Source organism: Arctopsyche grandis, chromosome 13 (assembly GCF_051622035.1).
Source record: "Arctopsyche grandis isolate Sample6627 chromosome 13, ASM5162203v2, whole genome shotgun sequence".
Classification (NCBI taxonomy): Eukaryota; Metazoa; Arthropoda; class Insecta; order Trichoptera; family Hydropsychidae; genus Arctopsyche; species Arctopsyche grandis.
In genome coordinates, this window is record NC_135367.1 from 21,374,905 (window position 1) to 21,395,660 (window position 20,756).

At 34.4% G+C, this 20,756-nt stretch overlaps 1 protein-coding gene across 3 annotated transcripts in view; it reads right to left on the bottom strand.

Annotated features, from left to right (window-relative positions):
• nesd (SHC binding and spindle associated nessun dorma) overlaps nucleotides 1-20,756 on the bottom strand; it is a 325,057-nt gene that overhangs the window by 296,597 nt on the left and 7,704 nt on the right. The window contains exons 1-8 of one of the 3 annotated variants that reach the window (XM_077443988.1): nucleotides 4,711-4,903; nucleotides 3,844-4,083; nucleotides 3,558-3,774; nucleotides 3,259-3,494; nucleotides 3,037-3,182; nucleotides 701-925; nucleotides 321-617; nucleotides 83-255 (exon numbers count right to left, since the gene is read on the bottom strand). In XM_077443988.1, coding sequence (XP_077300114.1) covers nucleotides 83-255; nucleotides 321-617; nucleotides 701-925; nucleotides 3,037-3,182; nucleotides 3,259-3,494; nucleotides 3,558-3,774; nucleotides 3,844-4,042 — 1,493 coding nt within the window. In that variant the 5' untranslated portion in view covers nucleotides 4,043-4,083; nucleotides 4,711-4,903. Of the gene's footprint in view, nucleotides 1-82; nucleotides 256-320; nucleotides 618-700; nucleotides 926-3,036; nucleotides 3,183-3,258; nucleotides 3,495-3,557; nucleotides 3,775-3,843; nucleotides 4,084-4,710; nucleotides 4,927-20,756 lie in introns of those variants that run through there. The other 2 variants (XM_077443987.1, XM_077443986.1) reach the window with 2 other exon arrangements.

Consider the following 20,756-nt stretch of genomic DNA (forward strand, 5'->3'; position numbering starts at 1 on the left):
CTAAAAACAAAACAAAAAATATGATTAGTATATAAAAAGTATTTATATTATCAGCGGCTTCCGAGCAAGGAAATCATCATACTTTTGCAAGAGGTTCGATCCGCCGACGGATGTCCCTGGAGCCAGAGCCGTCTCATACCGGATAGCCACTTCGGAGTAGTTCTTAAAAGTGCACCTGACCAACGAAACCTGAGCACCTTCGTACACATGAAGTGCAACGCCACAGCCATCAAATATGCATTCATGCAATTCGATCTGAAATCATCGATCAATATACAACTGGAAACATCATATACATTGTGTTTTCAATATTAACTTACTTTCGATTCGCTGTGTGCGATTATTCCGGTGAAGAATTTGTTCACGGTGCATTTCTTCATGGTGACGACACTCTTCGGATACGCCACTAAGGATTGCATTTGAGACTCGGGCGTTGCCGTGATCGAACAAGATTTCACCATCAGCTTGCCTAGTCTGACGGCTATCGTCGTGCTGCTGAAGGCCGGATCTATCGTCAGTCCGGAAATTTCCACGGTGCCCGAGATGGAGATTGCCGTTGTGCAAAATTCGGACGGTTTCAATACTGTTGCGCTGATGTTTGGAGATACGGAAGCAACCTGAAGTATGTAACGTAACGAAAATGTTCATTTTGAGATGCTTCACATCTGAATGCATGTACATATGTTAGTGTGTGTATTACTGTATAGTTATTTCCGATGCCGATATCGTTGGGTAGGTTGTGTGAGCCTTCGCATAATAGTACGACGGCTCCGGCTACTGGTTTCGGACTAAAAGCTGCTATCAGAGACGAAGCACATCCGACTTGTTTCTTTTTGTCTACTTTCCTAGCTAGCATCCACTCGTCAGCCGCTTTCAGGCAAGCAATGTGTGCTTGTATTGCGCCGCCTGTCCATACAACGGTTACCTGTAAAGTAAGTGCATACATGTTACGTCGACAAAGCATGGAAAGTACTCATTTCTGATTGTGAAGGTTTCAGCTTATTCCATAACCTGTTTCCGAGTACTGGTTGCAATAATAAATAATTTGTAATAAAATATTATATATATCTTTTGTAGTTTTAGGGATTCTAGGTAAATTCTTCTAAATCAATTGGTTGACAGCGAGTTATTCAATTGCAATTTATCGAAGCGCGAGTCATTCAAACGACACGTTTTTCGATCGACAAAATCCTCGGAATGACAAATTGTTTGAAATACAAAAATACTATCGTTTTTGAGTGTTACGTTTTTTTCCATTTATACTTAACTTATATATGTACGAATTATCAATAGATGGGAGTTTTGTCATTGTGCGGAAATTCTAACTCTAGATTTTGACTGATTTGGAACCAGAATCGATCACTGGTCATGTTTTCATGGTTTTTAAAAAATGTGTCTGTTTTTAAACTGAAACCTTGTATTGAGTAATCATATATATAACTAGCTGAACCCGGCATGCGTTTCAATGCCACAATAACGCATGCAATTCCCGTTCTCATTCGTCGGAAAAACGCAGGCAGCGAACACATTTGAAATTGTTGCGTTGCAATGACTCATTCCCGTTTTTTTTTCACAGTAATCGTCCCAAACATGCATACAACAAATCCTGAAAGTTCCACCGTAATCGGTTCAGTGGTTTAGGAGCCTATTCGAGACACAGACAGATAGACAGACATTCATTTTTAATAATTACTAACCTCTTATACGTTTCACATGGTTTTCGTTTAAGTGGTCATTTTTTTTATATATCTAGATATCGCTATTGTGTCGTCGTACAATAATAGTCGTTTTGATTCGATATATATATGTACGTCACAGCTAAACCACCGCCAAAACGTATATACGAATACAATGACAAAAGAAAAAATTTCTATATGTACTATTTGCTACCAATGTTTTCTCTTGGCAGAAGAAACCATTTTGGCATTTCCCGCCATCTATTAAAAATGTATTTAATTAATTTTTCTATTAGTGTTTTATATTATTTGTATTTAGGCAGGTAGGTAGTTTTTACCATTTTTTTTTGATACTAAACAATAAAATATAAATATTAAATTAAATATATTTAACCCTTTGCCCGCGGCAATAAATATAGCGAACAAGCCCTGTGTGCGGCACCTTTTTCGCGAAATTGGCAATCGAATTTTCGACTTTAACCCTTTGCCCGCGTCACCAAATTTAGCGAACATGCCCTGTACGCGGCTGCTTTTTTTATCGCGTTTTCGACTATAAATATAGGTTGTAATATTTTATAAATTATTTTAGCCTATACTGAATTTTTTTTGACTACTGCCATCTATTGAATTTGGTTAAGTATACATTTAGTAATATTTTCAACCAAGTTATAAAATTTTAACACAATAGACGGCTCTTATACAGGTTGGAACTTCCAAGACATCTATGCGTGTCTTACGCGCTGAGGGCATGTTCGCTAGGACATGTATAGTAGTCGTACGCGGTGGAAAGGTTAAATACAGATTTTAATATTTACTCATGTAACCCGATATGTTAACACAAAGTATTATTTTAAACAATAAAATACATAATATATCTAGTAGTTTTGGCTTAATTGTCAAATAATCATTCTTCATACAATTGAGACGGATCGTCGCCATTGTTCAACAGACGTGACGTCACACAAACGAGGTTTCAGTATGGTTCCATAAAAAACTAATTTTGACTGGTATATATTCATTGTATGCAAATTGAATAGATGGCATTCAACTCTCAGTAATATATTCAACCAATTTTGAACCTTAAAACAGTTGAAATAGGTGCATATAAGCCTCAAAATCCCGTGCAAAGTTCAGAAATTCTACGGACTTGTCGCGTAAAGCTTCCATAGAAAACGGCCGCGGGCAAACGGTTAAAAGGTAGTTTTAAGTTAGAATGAACTTCAACAAAATTCACTTTGATTATCGCACATCAAAGATATAGAAGATGAGACTTGCTTTGGTAACTCATTGTATCATTCAAGGCAGTATATTTGTGTAATGAAAGCTCAACATATCACCTCGAGCGCTTATGGTACTATACCTCAGTTTGCACATTGTGTCCTTGATTTATAGCAGAGGTCCACACGTTTTGCAATATGGGATTTTGGAGCATCTCCCAACGAGCTCTGACCGTCTGCAAGCGCTCGTGTAAGCCCATCAAAGCTGACACATTATCGGAATTCATTTCTACAAGCATTACACACAAAATATAGCATGGTAACCAGCAATGAGATACTCTACTACAACGTTTCCGATGATAAACCTAATTGATCTTCACTATCGCTAGACATCCCTTCTTCGATTCGTGCGATATGCTGTAGGATCAGCTCGCCTTCGCTCCGCAGAGCTCGCATAGCGTTCGGATCACAACCGTGGCCGTTCAACGCAGACGCCCACAGTTCGCACCGCATCGGAACGTGATGTTCGAACCAACAACGCCCACTGTCCCGCTCGTCCTCTTCCAGATCCCACGGCATCCATATCAAAGTGTAAAAATACCTAAAAGCAATATACAATCAATATAAATCCAATACAAACGTATTAAAGCTAGATTTTTCATACCTATACATATCTATGAACTCGGCAGTGGGACGCATCTCAAGAGCGGTGTTCGGTTGAGCTCTCGTCGCCCACAAATCTTGCAGAGGTACGACTGATCGCTCGGGCAAATGAACTGATTCGTCTTGAACGCCTACGACTTCGACTTGAGCCAAGAGGTCGTCTTCGTTCAGATCCAATCCTTCGATCAAAACGTATACGATGCACGGAAATCTAACACCTTATGAAAATCAGAAATTCATTACCACCATTGAATGTTTGGATTGTTTTAATAGGTTGTGTCATGTACCAAATTTTTGACAGGATTCTCTAGGCAGTCTCCATAAGGCGTACCAGCCAGCCGGCTCCAGGACGATCTGCGCTCGATAGAGCCACTCTCGTCTTACGTATGAAGGTCGAACGCAAGCATCGGTTTGGACTAACACGTCTCGGAGTGCCTCGATTCTCTCCTGAACATTGTATTCGAATCGCCAAACAGTGTACGACATTTTACAATTAGTTGATATACCCGATGTTGAATACTTTTGAGCTGGAAGTTAAAAATTTTCCTATGATCATATGTTTAAATTGAGTTGATTAGTATATAGAATTTTGTTTGCATAATAATAAAATCTTGTAGACCGATTGGTAAAAAGATGCTGGGGACATAAAAAATATATACAAAAGTCGAAACCCAGTCAAATGACCTTCTCTATTTCAACAATATGAATACATAAAAACTTTATTTTTAATAATTTGCATTAAAAAGTTGAAAAGTTTCTGCATATAAATATGTATTTTTAATACCGATTTGAAATCTATATATATTCGGTTAAAAATGAAGTATGACAGATAAAAATAAATTACATGTATATTGAAATATTTAATTTGATAAAAGGCTTGTGATTGGTCAATTTATTTGAAAGGTTAACACCCACTATTTTTGTCTCTTTCGCAAATTACATGTTAGAAAGAGACAACGCTATGCAGTATAATTAAAAACTAAATTAATGTATCTTTTAATTACAACTGTAAAAAATTACAGCCCCATAGGAATCTTATCACCAATTGTGTTTGAATATATCAATGTTACAAGAAGAATCGCCAAATTGTAAAAGTTTCTATGGACTGTCTAAAATATGCACAATTATTTGTCGCAAGTAGGTAATAGTCGAACCTTTAATATGCGTTTGTGGGTCTTTTCCAGGGGTTCAGCTCTGGTGGCAAGTGCTCGTGATTGAAACCGTCAGCTCGTTCTTCGAGTGGATTGATTTTAAATGACGATATTCGCGAACGAGTATGTGAAAACCTGATTAGAATATATTACCGTCTCGAACGATGCACGGATGCCGACCAAGTCTACTGCGAGTGCGGACAGACCGTTTTGGTCGTGATGTACAATCAATTACGGCCATCAGTGCTAATGTCATGTTCGTTATTTTTTATTTTTTTAAAGCTTTGTGAGCGTTTTTAAATTAAATGGATGGATTTTGTTGAAAAGCTATAATTTAATTATAATTTAAAAAGTATAATTTAATTGTTTCGCACGAATAAAAATTTATTTAAAAATAATTGAGCAATGCCGTAAAATCGTTAAAATTGATACATGAAAATACAGTCAGTAGGAGCTCGGTGTTTACGTTAATGTTAGCACCGATGGGCTACCGGGTTCTATTCCGTGTTAGTCTTTCTTATCAGAGTGTGCCAATTTATCTGATTTCATTGTTGAAACGGTTCCTCCGTCAAATTGACAAAAATCGTCCTACCCGCTATGTCACAAATGTCTGAATTTGATTTATGTACACTGTAAAGGTCTGTTCATACTTAACAGCACTGCACGACTCCGTTTAAAATATGTCATTTTATTACATTTCTATTCATATCTACCTACACGTCGCGGTCACGTCACGCTTACAGCAATTTGGCCGAGTGCAAGGCAAAATCGGCTTACTTATACATTACAGGCCATGACGATACGGCGCAATATTGCTTACGTCGTATTGTCGAGTACTTACAATATGAATGCATACACGTGCATTCGTAGCTACGCGTCAGAATACAAGTCAGCAAAAATGTTTCGGCGTTTATCGAACGAAAAATTATGTTTAACCCGGTTTTGTTGGAAGAAGAAGCTCAAGAAGGCAATAAAAAAGCACGGAGGCGTTTTGATGTGCATCCCATGTTAAAAAATAGAAAAACCGAAGGAGAGTTTTGAACACTGTATAAGGAGCTTGTGGATGATGGACAAAATTTTTTAAATATTTCCGTAAAAAATTTAAAATTTTTTAAAATATTTTTATAATATTTGTGCTAAAACCATGTCGAAAGATTGAACAGCTGTCAACTGTCACTATCGATAATTGGTCCAAAACAGCAAAGCGGCAGACTCATGGCACGTAATTCGCGTGTATATTTCCACGATGGCCAAAAAAACGGATACGATACGTTGACGGATGTTGCTGTAAGGTATGAACAGGATATGTCGGGTACTGCTGTAAGCCTGCCGTGGCGTAAACGTGACGGTTGGTATGAATATACCCATACAAAATGTACCAAAGAATACTTTTCGTACGGCCGGATAAGGTATGAACAGACCTTAAAAAGGTATGTACAAGTCTAAATCCATAGATATCTCTATGGATTAATTAATTGTTAATTTGGTTCGGTGATTACTAGTCAAATGTGAACCGGTCACAGGACAACCGGTCGCTCTAGATCGGTCACACGTGATCACCCGTCACACTAAAACTGGTCACGAGAAAACTGGTCACACCCTAAAACTGGTCACGAGAAAACTGGGCACACCCCAAAATCGGTCAACCAGTTTTCTCGTGACGCACCAGCTCCTAACACATTAGAGTGAACCTCTGGAGTTCAACCAGCTCACTTCTCCGAAGCTCAACCTCTTCATACATACAATAACCATTGTAACAATTGAACAAAAATAAACGATCTTCTTTCAAACTCAACTGAGTTTCCATAGGCCGGGAAACGATCGAAACCTTTAACCCGTCCTATAATCTTTCAAATCTCTAACCCGACCTACGCTAACGACTAGTCGACGAATCGATTTTAATTTTTTCCATCTTTCGACTTTCCATTAAGTCACTTTTCTTGCAGTGACGGCCACCGTTGCTTATCATGTATTATCATGTTGTCAGTGACATAATATTGACAATATGAAGTAATCAAAATACATATTCACTTATACATATCTTTTAATATTTCCACGCAATTTTTTTTTATTTTATTCTTGAATATATGGTAAATTTAAATAGAAATCATTTCGATTGTCAATGACTTAACAATAAATATATACATTATAAATTAAAATAAAACAAATTTGAATACACACAAACATTCCGATTATGTAGAAATTTCATTTAAATTATATAACTTGAAAGTGAAAATATCTTCATGAACTGGATTTTTTGAGGATGTGAAATTTCAAGGGACCAAAAACCGGTCGGCTTTTACTTTTAAAAAGTGCATCTTGCACTTTTTGTAGCCCAGTTCAGCCGCTGCAGTCAAGGAGCAGATACCATATTCAAATCTCAGGCTTATGGTACGTATATTTACTATTTACCTTTCTGAAGTTCTAAATTTAGAACTGACTAAATTAGTAAAAAAAAACAAATTTCAGGTATTCACAAGATGTTCGATCTTTATGAATTCGCTGTATTCTTCAACAAGGACTATGTGTATTTTCCTCTGATTACGATATCCTTTGGAGTCTTCCATAAAAAAATAGTTGATGGCAATTTTAGGAAATGGACTTGCACCATTCTAGGCCTTATCTACTTGCTACTCATATTCAAACAGAAAACGATGCATTTATTAACGTTTGTAATGTTGAATATCATCGCAATATCCACTCTTGGTCCTAGGTGAGTTTATCTATAATCTTGATCTCTACATATACATATTTTTATTTATTGAATTGTAATTTTACTTTATATGTACATAGACGTTGCCAAAAGCCAGTGTTTTTTGTAGCATTGACCTACCTGACGTGGTATCGGTTATCTTATGATGTTCAGGATACTGGCATCAATTACGCTACTCAAATGTGCATGATGGGATTCGTCGCCAAAATCATCGGCTTGGTGTACGATATAAACAATAGTGAAAATGCAAGAGAAGCGAAAATGAAAAATTCAAAAGAAAAGGTAGACGATGATGGGGGTTATGTCACAAATCCCAAATTCGGAGACCTGTTTAACTTTATGTTCTGCCACATTGGTCTAATTCAAGGTACCTAAGAAAGCTTACAATTGGGAATATCAAAAAACATACATATTTTAATTTTGTTTCATTTTAAGGATTTTTTTACAGATATAGAACCTACGATGATTTCATAAAACTTCCATACTCTCGACAAGCCAGTGATAACAAAGGCCTCCTTTTAAAAGCTGTTTTTGTCCTTTTATGTTTCGGTTCTTACCTCTATTTACATGGACATTTGTTTCCAATCAAGGTATGCATGCATTTTGTTTAAAATTTATAATAGAGCAGAACTAAATAATTAAATACATATATTGATTATACGAAATTTATAAAATTTATTAATTCAATTAATGCAGTTCTTTTGTTTAATTTTGAAAAGTTGATTACAAGACTGAATGGTCAGAAGAAAAATGCAAAACTTATATATTACAAGTGGTTTTACCCGGCTTCGCTCGGTATTTGTAATATAAACCGCTTAAACATGGCTAATCTTATAGTAAACATTCTTGTTTTTTTATTAAATTTATTTGAATCTGGAACTGAAATAGGAATCCGGAACCGAAGCTGAAACAGGAATCCTGAACTGGAACTGAAAAAGGAATTTGGATCTGGAACTGAAAACGGTACCGAAATCGAAATCAAAAACGGAATCGATATCATATCATATCAAAGAAAATAATTTTTTTTCGAAAACGTTACGGATTCTACGAACCAAAACTTACATAGAAAGTCTGTTTCGAAATATTATATATTAGATTTTATGGATTTTAATAGTGGAGAGAAAAATGAGCGATTCCTATTGGTCAGCCAAGATGTTCTGACCAATAGGAATAGCGTATTAGGGGTCTGCGTATGAAATTTGTTAATTATAAAGATTTTTCACAAATAGGAATCCAGAACTAGTTTTCTTACTACCTGAAGTGAAATATAGTTCGAATCCTAAGCTAATTGAATTATTTATTATTGTTACGTAGGGGTGGGTGGAGGATCCAAGTAAAAGGCCAAAGTCGTGTCACAGCATTTATTGATGATTAAGGAGATACACGCACTAGCAGTGCTCAGTCCAGAATGTCTTGATATCGCCTAAGTACCGCCTTATAAGGGGCAGGTCTCTCAGGACATCTTCGACTTCCGATTTGTTTACCTATTGGTATGGTCACGTACTCGGATATGTATTCCCACGACACTCAGCCCCATGGTATCGGTCACTTCTGAAAACTCCACGGGAATGCGACCGAGTGCCGCTACTACGCCATTGTTTAGCTCACTTGCACTTAGTTTGCAGATAATCCTCGAAACCTCGAATTATAACGGTCGCACAGTGTCAGGGATGCGCCTCGGATTAATCCGATTGCACTTAACCGGCGGCTCTTTACTAACCTGTTATTTTAGTATACGTAACATTATTATTAAGTTATTTTTTAGTTTTTAATGTTATTGATATTTCATTTAAAATTCCAGTATATTCTAACTGAAGAATTCCAAAATAGCACAATATGGTATAAACTATTGTACAGTACTATGCAAGGTATCTGTTGGTTTCTTCAAATGGCATATTCATTTTTGATAGCGGAAATGACTTCGATATCCCACGGATTCGGTGCTTATCCAGTTCAGGGAAAGAATATCACCGGCTACGGACCGTCGAAAGATTACAAAAAACTCAGAAATATGTACGCAAAATTTAAAATTTAACAACATGCTACAATATAAGGTTGTATATACATATGTGTCGATCGGTTTCAGGTCTAAAGAAGAGAGCCAAAATCAAACGTACGATTTTAAAACTGTCGATTGTGCAGACTTTTATACTTTATGTGCCTCGCCATGGATATCTGAGTGCGTCAAAGCTTGGAATCTTACTTTCCAATACTGGCTCAATTCGAGCATATACAAAACTACTTCTGCAAAAACATCTTCAAAAACTTTTGGGTTAGTTTTATTCCAAACGGCTAATCTATCTTTGCATCCTTTGATTATGTATATCCAAATACATGGACAGTGTAAATACAAAACTAGCAAAATACTAATCTTTTAGAATAGTCCATAGTTTTATATTTAAATTTTCAAGGATGGTAATTAATGGAAATACTTACATGTGTACGAATGGTAAACGGATTACTGCACAAATTGCGATCGCAAAAAAATACAGAATAAAATACGCGAATACGGAATATCTAGCACTCGAGTTCTCGTTAATACAATATTTCGCGTAGATAACTTTCGATTGATGGAGTTTTTTGGGTGCGAAATGTTCCATGATCAAGATTTCAGTGACGTGCGCGAGATCGCTTTTTGCGGAATAATCATCGAACCGTACGTACATATGTACCTGTGTTAATTTGTATAGATCTAGATATGCATATGCATATATGTATATATGTATGTATAGTGCGATGCACTTTCTATATTTATTAAATTATATTTTAGAATGTATTTTACAATGTTTGTGGGTGCATTATGGCATGGGATCGAATTGACGTACTTCACTTCGTACTTGTATGTAACTTTGAGCGTAGTAACATCAAGGTATTATTGGAAGATTTCGTCTCATTTAAATGGATGGGTAATTATAAGTCGCATTTTAAATTTATTCATGTATTCTAAAATTAGTTACTTTAATAAATTGAAAATTTTTCAGACTCTAACGATGTTTCTAATTCTGATGAGAATTTTGCGATTCATCTGCGTCGGATTCGCCATATCGTTCTTTTTCATGTACAACATTGATAACATGATTTACTTCATCAAAGTTATGGACTATCTTCCAATTACATTCATTGGGTTGTATTACATCCTAGGATTGGTGATACTTTCTCAAATCGAAAGCAGCAAAGCGGAAAGGAGCATGTAAATTTAACTATTTTTAATCCACAATTTTTATAATAAAGTTATGTAGTATTAAATTATCATAAAATAAGTTTAAAATATCATCGCTGTAATTTAAAAATAGAAATAAAATGTTACAAAAATTGTTGTGTAAACGTTTTTTTATTGAAACATTTTATCTATATGATATTGGTTTTGGCTATTTGCAGGTACTATATCTGCGACAGGCGCAAAGCCTTCTGCGCATGCGCGTGAACTGTCACTGTCAGCGTGTTTACTGTTAAAATTTTGTTTTAAACCTCTTAAAATTTAGTTCGAAACTCGTTACGTAGAGTAAAAAATATAATCCAAATTAGTTAATATTGTGGCGGCTCGCTATACGACATGGTCGAGTTTGGTCACCTTCCTGTGAGTGGGGACCAACTCGATTGTGTTCGAAGTTAGCTACTCACTCTGCCTTCAGCTGTCATAAATAAAACACGTGCATCAACATGCCAGTCGTCTCATTCGTTCATCCCCCAAAATATTATTAATTGTTAGAAAATTATTATCATATACAACGTATAATACCTACATACAAGTTCAAGCCGCGAACTAGCTAAATGAAATAAATCTATTATAATAACGTGCGAAATTTATTTGCCTCATGTATAATGAACGATTGATTAAACAAGTCTAGCATACATTAAATGTAAGAAATTATAATCGGATTAAAGTTCCCGCGCATGCGCAGAAGGCTTTGCGCCTGTCGCAGATATAGTACCTGCAAATAGCCGCAACCTATAATATTCTGTTTGATGCCACGATGCATAGGCATAGGTGGAAATGATGAAAACTACTACAAGAATGCATGAATTTCATTTATTTTACAATTACTATACAACATGTAATCAGTCCACAATCGTTTAAAGTCTTATCTTCACAGAGTCCCGAGCAAAGCCGGGTAAAAGCCGTTAGTGCATATATAAATTAAAAAATATATACAGATATAAATTAAAAAAGATTCTTTTTTAACTCATACAATACCGTGTGCACAAATTTGTGCGTTTCATGGTCCGTACGCACCAAACCAACGATGATTTTGGGCCATCTTTTAAAACCAGTAGCGTACAAAATATCGAAATAAAAATTAAATTAAAAAATTGAAATTAAATATCAAAATTAAGCTAAAGAGCGAGATTGAGCTAAAATTAGATCATCGTTGATGTTTTGAATTACAAAAATGTTTTGAATTACGACGATACGCATTACAACCAGAGAAATATTATAATTTCTCTGATTACGAGCGAAAAAAACCTTGTTGTTATTTCTTATTAAAAGTCGTCACGATATTCTGATATTCGATCTGTGTTTCCGCCGTCGATGAAAAATTTAACAAAAAAAATGTCGGTGATTTGTCAAAGGGTTTTTTTTTCTTTCGTCGAAATAATAATAATAATAATAATTAATAATCACACATTATCCGATAAATTTTACCTCTGAGATGGATTAATTAATTGATTTATTTCGACGAGAGAAACAATTGAAGACTAAAAAAATTTCGATTGATCTACCGACAACGCACCGGATTGCGACCATCACTCGGTCACCCTTACTAATACATGAGATATTCTCAGTAACTGTGCATTACGGGGAAGTAAAAATAATAATTCTTTGATTTTTTTTCGATCTTAGTGCGTATCTTCGTAAGTCAAAACATCGTCGACAAACAAAAGTCGAGGATTACCTGTATGTGATTGTTGATGATCTAATTTTAGGTCAATCTCGAAAATTTATTTAAATTCGGCATGTTCTGTTTTAACTTTCAATATTTTATTTTAATTTTAATATATTGATTATAATTTTATTTTGATATTTGAATTTAATTTTAATATAATAATAATATTTTTAATTTTGATATTAAATTTCAATTTTTAAATTTAATTTTTATTTCGATATTTTGTACGCTACTGGTTATCCTGCTGGTTAAAACGTTGGCCCAAAATCGTCGTTGGTTTGGTCCGTACGCAGCATCAGAAACTTCCTTGTGCGACCGTGTGCACAAATTTGTGCTTTGCGTCATTCCAACTTCATTTTAAAAAAAACACGTTAAACCTTGTATTTCTCTATTGCAAGGTTTGTTAGTGCCAGATTTTTGTTGGCTAGCAATTTTACAAATCGCCAACAGATGGCAGTATTAAAGCAAAATAAACCAAATAAAAAGTATTGACTGAAAACAAAATGTATTCTCGTCAGATTGTAGCTGTGAAGTTAATTAACATATGCCTGTTAAATTCACAACGTGTAAATTTCAAAAAATAGCACAGTACTGCATTCAGAATGTCAAAAGAATAGCGACAATCTTAGAGGTCAAGGTTTCTAAAAGTGTGTATGACATAGTTTGAAAACGGTTATTGTTCCATTATTTTTTAATTTCGTCAAATAAGAACAAAAATGGGGAATTTTTGAGAATTTCAGAACTCAAATCAAAGTTTACATCAATCCAATTTCATAACCGGTGAAGTGGTTGAATTGTTATGTATACTGAAAATCGTATAATGTCAAGATGTTTTCAATTATTGGTCGTTTGTCATCTCAAATAGTTTTATCCTCGGGAACTTACTCATGTGACACGATCATCTTCACACGCATTAATAATATACATTGTGACTTATACTTATTTTAAGATGTCCAACTGAATTCTTCCAGGAATTTCTCATTTGTTTCATATCTTCACCGTTTCAGTTTTAACTACATATTCCCAGTTTTCATTTTGTGTACTATTTTCGTATCTCCAAATACATAAATGGTCGTCTTATGTTTCTTATTGCACTTAACCAAGTGAGGGGTCTGTGCGCTATGAGTCAACTGGTCCAATTGTGAAGACTTTAGCTCATCATCACCAAAAAAGAATTGTCTCCCACTTTGCAAATCGTCGGATACATACGTAATTGGTTGCATTGTGCATACGTATGTTTATAAATACACGATTATCTACGTATTTCTTGTCCTCGCGGGGCGTGGTGACATCATATCTATTTAATGTGGGACTCATGGTGTTCGCCTTGGGCAAAAAACGTCATGTATCACGAGACTGCAACTTTTTAAAATTCAAAGGATAGTCATACTACTCAGCTAGGCTACTAGGATTACCATCCTTCAGTTTCAAAAACATTCAACTATTTAACTAGAAGTTGAATAGCTCGTAAAATTTTAATGTCACTGATATGGCGTTCCATTTAGGCTCATGTCTACTCCACGGAAAAGATGCGCACGTTAGGGTCGTATACTGATTGTTGCTTTTGCGCACCTTTTACGAAGGGTGGGGGTAGGCCTTCGTAATGCTGCGTACGGACCAAACCAACGACGATTTTGGTCCAACGATTTAACCATCAGGATAAAACCAGTAGCGTACAAAATATCGAAATAAAAATTAAATTTAAAAATTGAAATTTAATATCAAAATTAAAAATATTATTATTATATTAAAATTAAATTCAAATATCAAAATAAAATTATAATCAATATATTAAAATTAAAATAAAATATTGAAATTTAAAACAGAACATGCCCAATTTAAATAAATTTTCGAGATTGACCTAAAATTAGATCATCAACAATCACATACAGATAATCCTCGACTTTTGTTTGTCGAAGATGTTTTGACTTACGTAGATACGCACTAAGATCGAAAAAAAAATCAAAGAATTATTATTTTTACTTCCCCGTAATGCGCAGTTACTGAGCATATATCATGTGTAAGTATGGGTGACCGAGATGATGGCTTCAACTCGAGACGTTGTCGGTTTTATCAAAGGAAATTTTTTTGTCTTCAATTGTTTCTCTCGTCGAAATAAATCAATTAATTAAATCATTTCAGAGGTAAATTTTATCGGATAATGTCTTCAATTGTTTCTCTCGTCGAAATAAATCAAATAATGAAATCCATCTCAGAGGTAAAATTTATCGGATAATGTGTGATTATTAATTTTATTTCGACGAAAGAAAAAAATCCTTTGACAAATCACCGACATTTTTTTTGTTAAATATTTCATCGACGGCGAAACACATTGGTGTATTGTGACGACTTATAAGAAACAATAACAAGGTTTTTTTCGCTCGTAATTATAATATTTCTCTGGTTGTAATGCGTTTTGTCGTAATTCAAAACATTGTTGTAATTCAAAACATCAACGATGATCTAATTTTAGCTCAATCTCGCTCGTTAGCTTAATTTTGATATTTAATTTCAATTTTTTTATTTAATTTTTGTTTCGATATTTTGTACGCTACTGGTTTTAAAAGTTGGCCCAAAATCGTCGTTGGTTTGGTGCGTACGGACCATAATTGAAACGATTATTAATGAACCGATATTGACTGTGTCGATACAACCAACCAAGATATTTCCGTCAAAGAGTCACAGAGAGAGGAATAGATGAATCAAGTGTGAATGTTTGAAACGATCTTCTGAAAACGGAGAGAAAGTTTCTACATATGTACATACATATATATTTGAAAAACATGGTAACCCTAATAACACCACTACGTCATCAGTGATAAATCTGTGACGTCATTTTAGAACGACCTAGCCCTTTGAGGAGTACGGCCGTACGGGTACGTGGCAAAAAAAATGGCCCCGCCAGAGTACGGCCGTACTTGTACGATTTGACACGTTCAATCACTCAAAATACTCTACCTCTCTCATTGTTCGACATATTTGCATCTCGTTTTTTTTCAAGTGTTGCTGAGGTTTCTCTTTCACTCTTGTGAATATATATTTTTGTATTCGAATAAAGAAACCAAATTTAACGAGGCGTGAAAGCCAGTTAAATTTTGATGACTGAACATGACGACAACTTTTTGTTCTAAAGTAATATTTTCCACATGTAAACACTATAAAATATGTTCCGAACGAATAACATCGACATCTCTGACTAACATTATTTCATTTGACCCTAATAAAAATAATTTAGCGTGAAATTAGAATTTTATTTATTTTCGAGAGAATTGTCCGGAATGCAAGGGAAACTTTGTCCAAAGGGTCGCCATCGGGCCACAAATCAATCATATAATCGAGCGAAATATGTCAATTTTACAACTTCCCACAAAATAAGAGTGTTCGACAAGATTTTTCGAGTCAGTTGATTCCGAACATACACTAGAATCGGATCTCGGTTTTATATTGGATGCGTTATCCAATTAGCGTTATCGAACGCATTCGCGTCTTGTCGACTCGGTACATAAAAACTTTTTTTGTGAAGTGCATTATAATATTTTTTGTGATCAAGTGTAAATAAAAATTGTGATCTGCTCGTTTTAAATTCAAAATGTCTCAAAGATCAAATGATCAAGAAATAGACAATTTTTTTTTTGACAGTGAAGATGAGGATATGGTGGATAACTTGGATGACTTAATTCTCCAATTGAATAATTCTTCAGACGAAGAAGATACTGATGATGACGAACAACCACAACCACCCAAACGCAGTCGGAATGACGAGAGAAAATGGGAAGATGGCGACTTTACTCCTCAAATACACCCATTCGATAATGCATTATCCGGAATTCAGCCAGGATATCGCATGCAGACAGAACTTGATTTTTTCCAACTGTATTTCAATGCCAATGCAATGAACACAATAGTCAAAGAAACAAATAGATACGCCGCTCAAATCAGTAGAAATCTAAGTGAAAAGTCGAAGCTAAAAAAATGGGTTGATACAAATGTTTCGGAGATGTATGTATTTTTGGGTACAATTATGTTGACTAGTCTAGTTGGAAAAAATTCCATGAAGGACTATTGGTCCACAAATCCAATCATTGCGACTCCGTTCTTCCGTGTTCTGTTTTCACAGGATCGATTTTTTCTTTTATTACGAGCGCTTCATTTCACAGACAACACCGTTCGTAATAACGACAGACTATGGAAAATCCGGCCATTATTGGATCCAATCAAAAGATCGTATAAAGAGATATTTTATCCTTTCCAAAACATATGCATAGACGAAAGTCTGTTGCTTTGGAAAGGACGGTTATCATTTAGAATCTACATTCCCAACAAGCGACATCGCTTTGGAATAAAGCTGTTTGTCTGTTGTGATGTGGAAACAGGGTATGTTTTGGACATCATTGTGTACACCGGCAAACAAACAGAAATAGAAACAGACCCAGATCTTGGAGTATCTGGGTCTGTTGTGAAAACAATGGTAAAAGATTACTTGGGAAATGGACATAGATTGTATATTGACAACTGGTATTCCAGTCCGGCACTTTTTGAATATTTATACGAAAATAAAACCCATGCATGCGGTACCATACGATGCAATAGGAAAGGATTTCCAAAATTTCCCGCAGGAAAACATAAACGTGGGTATGTGGAATTTCTACATTGTAACAATTTATTGGCAATAAAATGGATTGACAAACGGGAGGTTCACATGCTCACAAATATTCATGAAAAGAAAATGGTTGAAACAGATGCAATCAATTACACGACAGGTGAAAATATCAACAAACCTGAAGCCGTAGTGGAGTATAATTTGAATATGGGCACTGTCGATAAATCAGATATGATGATTAGTTTCATGGATACCTCCAGAAAAACATTGAAATGGTACAAAAAGATTTTTTTCCGGTTGATTGATGTGTCCACCCTGAATGCCTACAATTTATATTTAGTAAAGACAGGCGAGAAACCTCAATTCAGCGACTTTCGGCTAAATATAATAAAACAAATAGTAGAAAACTATCATAAGGTGAGACCATCTCCTTCCGGAGGTAGAAAACCTCAAGACAATCCTGTGAGACTTACGGCTAGACATTTTCCACATCCAGTGCCTGAAACAGCTGCCCAAGGATCAAGAACGCAGAGAGCATGTCACGTGTGTAGTCATTCCGTAAGACGCCCAAAAACAAGAAAGGACACACGATGGATGTGTCTTCCATGTGATGTTGCATTATGTGTACATCCTTGTTTTGAAGATTACCACACGAGAAAAAATTATTAATTTTGACGTAAGTTTTATATCAACTTATCTTACATATTTTCAAACTTTTCAATACTAAAGTTATAAAAAATTTGCAGATTCGTTCCCGTTCAAGACTCCGTGATTGAATAGTCACCAAACCCCACCTATGTACATATCTATATTATAACACGGATAATCAGTGGCAGTAGATTCTACTGAGTAGACCAAGAATTATTGGAAAATTTTTTTGTTCCTAAGATATTATAAATAAGCTACATATGTACCTATATTATTTTATTTTTTGTACCTATATAATTTTTTGCTATGATCAACCGTAAGAATTGAGTTATAGTTTGTAAAATATCTTTTTATAAAAATCTGTTTTTCAGATAAAAAAAAAAGTTGAGAATCACTAAATGTTTACCTTTGATTGTAATCTAACTATTACAATAAAATTATGTTTTAGTTTATAAAATATATCATAAATAAATTCTATGTAGATAAGTTTTTCAAGATAAAAATAAAAAAAAAGTTGAAAACCACTGATTTCTTTTTCTGTAATCCAATCAGAAGAAATGTTGTATTTTATGAAATATATATTAAATAAATTCATTATAAGATAAAAATAAAAAGTTGAGAACCACAAAACCGTCTAAAAAAGTTGAAAACCACTGAACTTTTATTTTTTATTATAATCTCATTATAATAAGAATTAAAATTAATTGTAATCTAGTTGGTATAATATATTATAAATAAATCCAGAATAAGTTTTTCGATATGTCAATAAAAAAAGTTGAGGACCACAGAACTTCTTAAAAAAGGTTGAGAACAACTGAATTTTTAAAATTTAATTTAAAGTTGATTATATGTCATACATTAAATATAATTAAAATCTTCTAATTGAAAAAAAAAAACTCACTCCTGAGACGTTTCTCATGTAAAAATTAACTCACTACTCAAAAGGCTAGAGGTCGATTTGCATTTTTTGCGGTTCAATGATTCATTCCTTAAAAAAGTCAAACTTGCTATTCGAGTCAGATTGTATAGCAGGTAAAAACAAATATGTAGTTAAGTTTGAACAACATCTCGCATTCAGAAAATTTAAATCAAAACAGTCTTCAAAGCCCATAGGAGAATTGCACACATTCCGTCTTTCCCATTTAATCTTCCAGATGGAAAATTCTAACGAAGACAGACTACAGCTAAATTCAATAAAGGTCCTGAGATGCCTAGATCGTAAGGAGCAATCCAATCATTCTTTAACAATAACAGTCAACGAAGAGAGACGAAAGTCAATTTGCCATTCAAATTGTGTAACGCCCAATGTGCAACAAATGATGAGTCATAAACCAGGGGCGGATCGACCCACACTACTGGTCTAATCAAAATGACTCGGTGAATGTCGTAGCTCAATGCATCTCAACAGTGGCGTAGCGTGAATTCCAGGCCCCCCCCCTGCAAAATATTTTAAGCCCCCCCCCCCCATATATTCATATTATGTCCTTACAGCAAAATAACTTTCCAAATTAAAAATTCATACCATTTTTACGTAGAAAATTTTTTTTTTCTGGACTTCTCATTGGCAAACACGACTATTTTGTTAAAATTTAATAGTAATCTTTGGTAATATTTTAAGTCGATATTGTGACATATGTAGCTGACCTTAAGTAATTTTTAATAAGTTTCAACTTGTGAACGAGCGCTCCGTAGTGGCTACAGTTACCGAAAGCGTGAGGAACAAGATGATTGGAATGACGAATTTAAAGTATAAAAATGACAAATGAAGAGCTTTACCAAATTATGAACTTTTATTTTCGTTTATTAACGTTTATTTTCTTTTAAGCACGAACGGAAATCAAGTACCCGCTTAGGCAATGATTTGTCAAAATCATAGACATATTAGTTGACTAGAGATTTGGCTTCACGATATATGTTGTTACGGGGACAAGTAGGAGATGGTGTAGAATATTATAGTCACAGATTTTGTCAAATGATTATATTCTTTAATTAGCAGTAAATATAAACAAGACTAATATACAAGTTTGTATTAAAAGTTACTAGTCTCGATGTCCTACCACAAGTGTCTTGTAAGACTGTTTGATCGCAAGTAACTATGTAGTAACACAGTTAAATCACAAGTTACTAGTAAGGCAGTTTAATCGCAAGTGAGGTTCAATAGATCTAACATGAGCATTTATACACTAAATAATGATAAGCTTTAACCAATCACAGAATTTTGGTAAATAACAAAGTGATTAAGATACAGAGCAACATCCGTGTGTAAGACAGTTTTAATATTTGATTTATGTATCCTTTGAGAGTATCGAGACATTTTTGAGTAGAAACACAATTTATCATAGAGATAAATAGAGATAATAATATTTTAGGGTTTACACGTATCGTGGGACAAAATGCAGCTATAGCAATAAAGATTATTAAAAGTAATACTTTGTATTTCAACAGGTCATTAACTGTGTCGTCTTATATAGCAATCGTGTTAGAAACTCGCATAAATTATAATAGATAAGAAGTTAAGTAGATAGAGTTGAACAGAATAGTTGATTGTACAGGGTGGAAGCAATAAAGATATTGAAAGTCTCATAAATAATGAGGGATAACTTAACATCATAAGTAGTTAAAAATGAAACGGATGTTCAAACTTGAGATTAAAGAGTATACATAAATCCATACAAAGGTTATAAGATCATACCACATAACAATACATATGTACATACATATGTATGTATATATGTAAATCGTCATTTGATAATTGATTTGCAGGAAACCGAACTTTGAAACAATGTTTAAATAACGTGATAAGAACCTTCATTTGCACTAAGGTTACGTTTAGTGCCGCATTGAAAATTGTTTAAAAATTCTTTTAATGGATCCTGGAATCGTGTATGATCATGACTAGTTCATCGAAATGCTTTTAGATAAGAGATTGAAGATTCAATTTCAATTTTGGCTTCGACCCTAATATTGTTGAAATTGTTACGAATTCTTCAAATTTATTTCTATAATTACTGATCTCGCAATATTCATTTCTAATCATAGACTAAGCACTGATCACATCACGGTTTTTCGATTGAAGGAGCTTTGAAACAAAGTTGGGAAACCGAAGAATTTTTCAAGAAGCACGAGTAGGAGAATAATTCGAAACCTTCCATTTTCTTTTTTAGTCACTTTTCTTCTGATTGTTCATCATTCCTTTTACTTT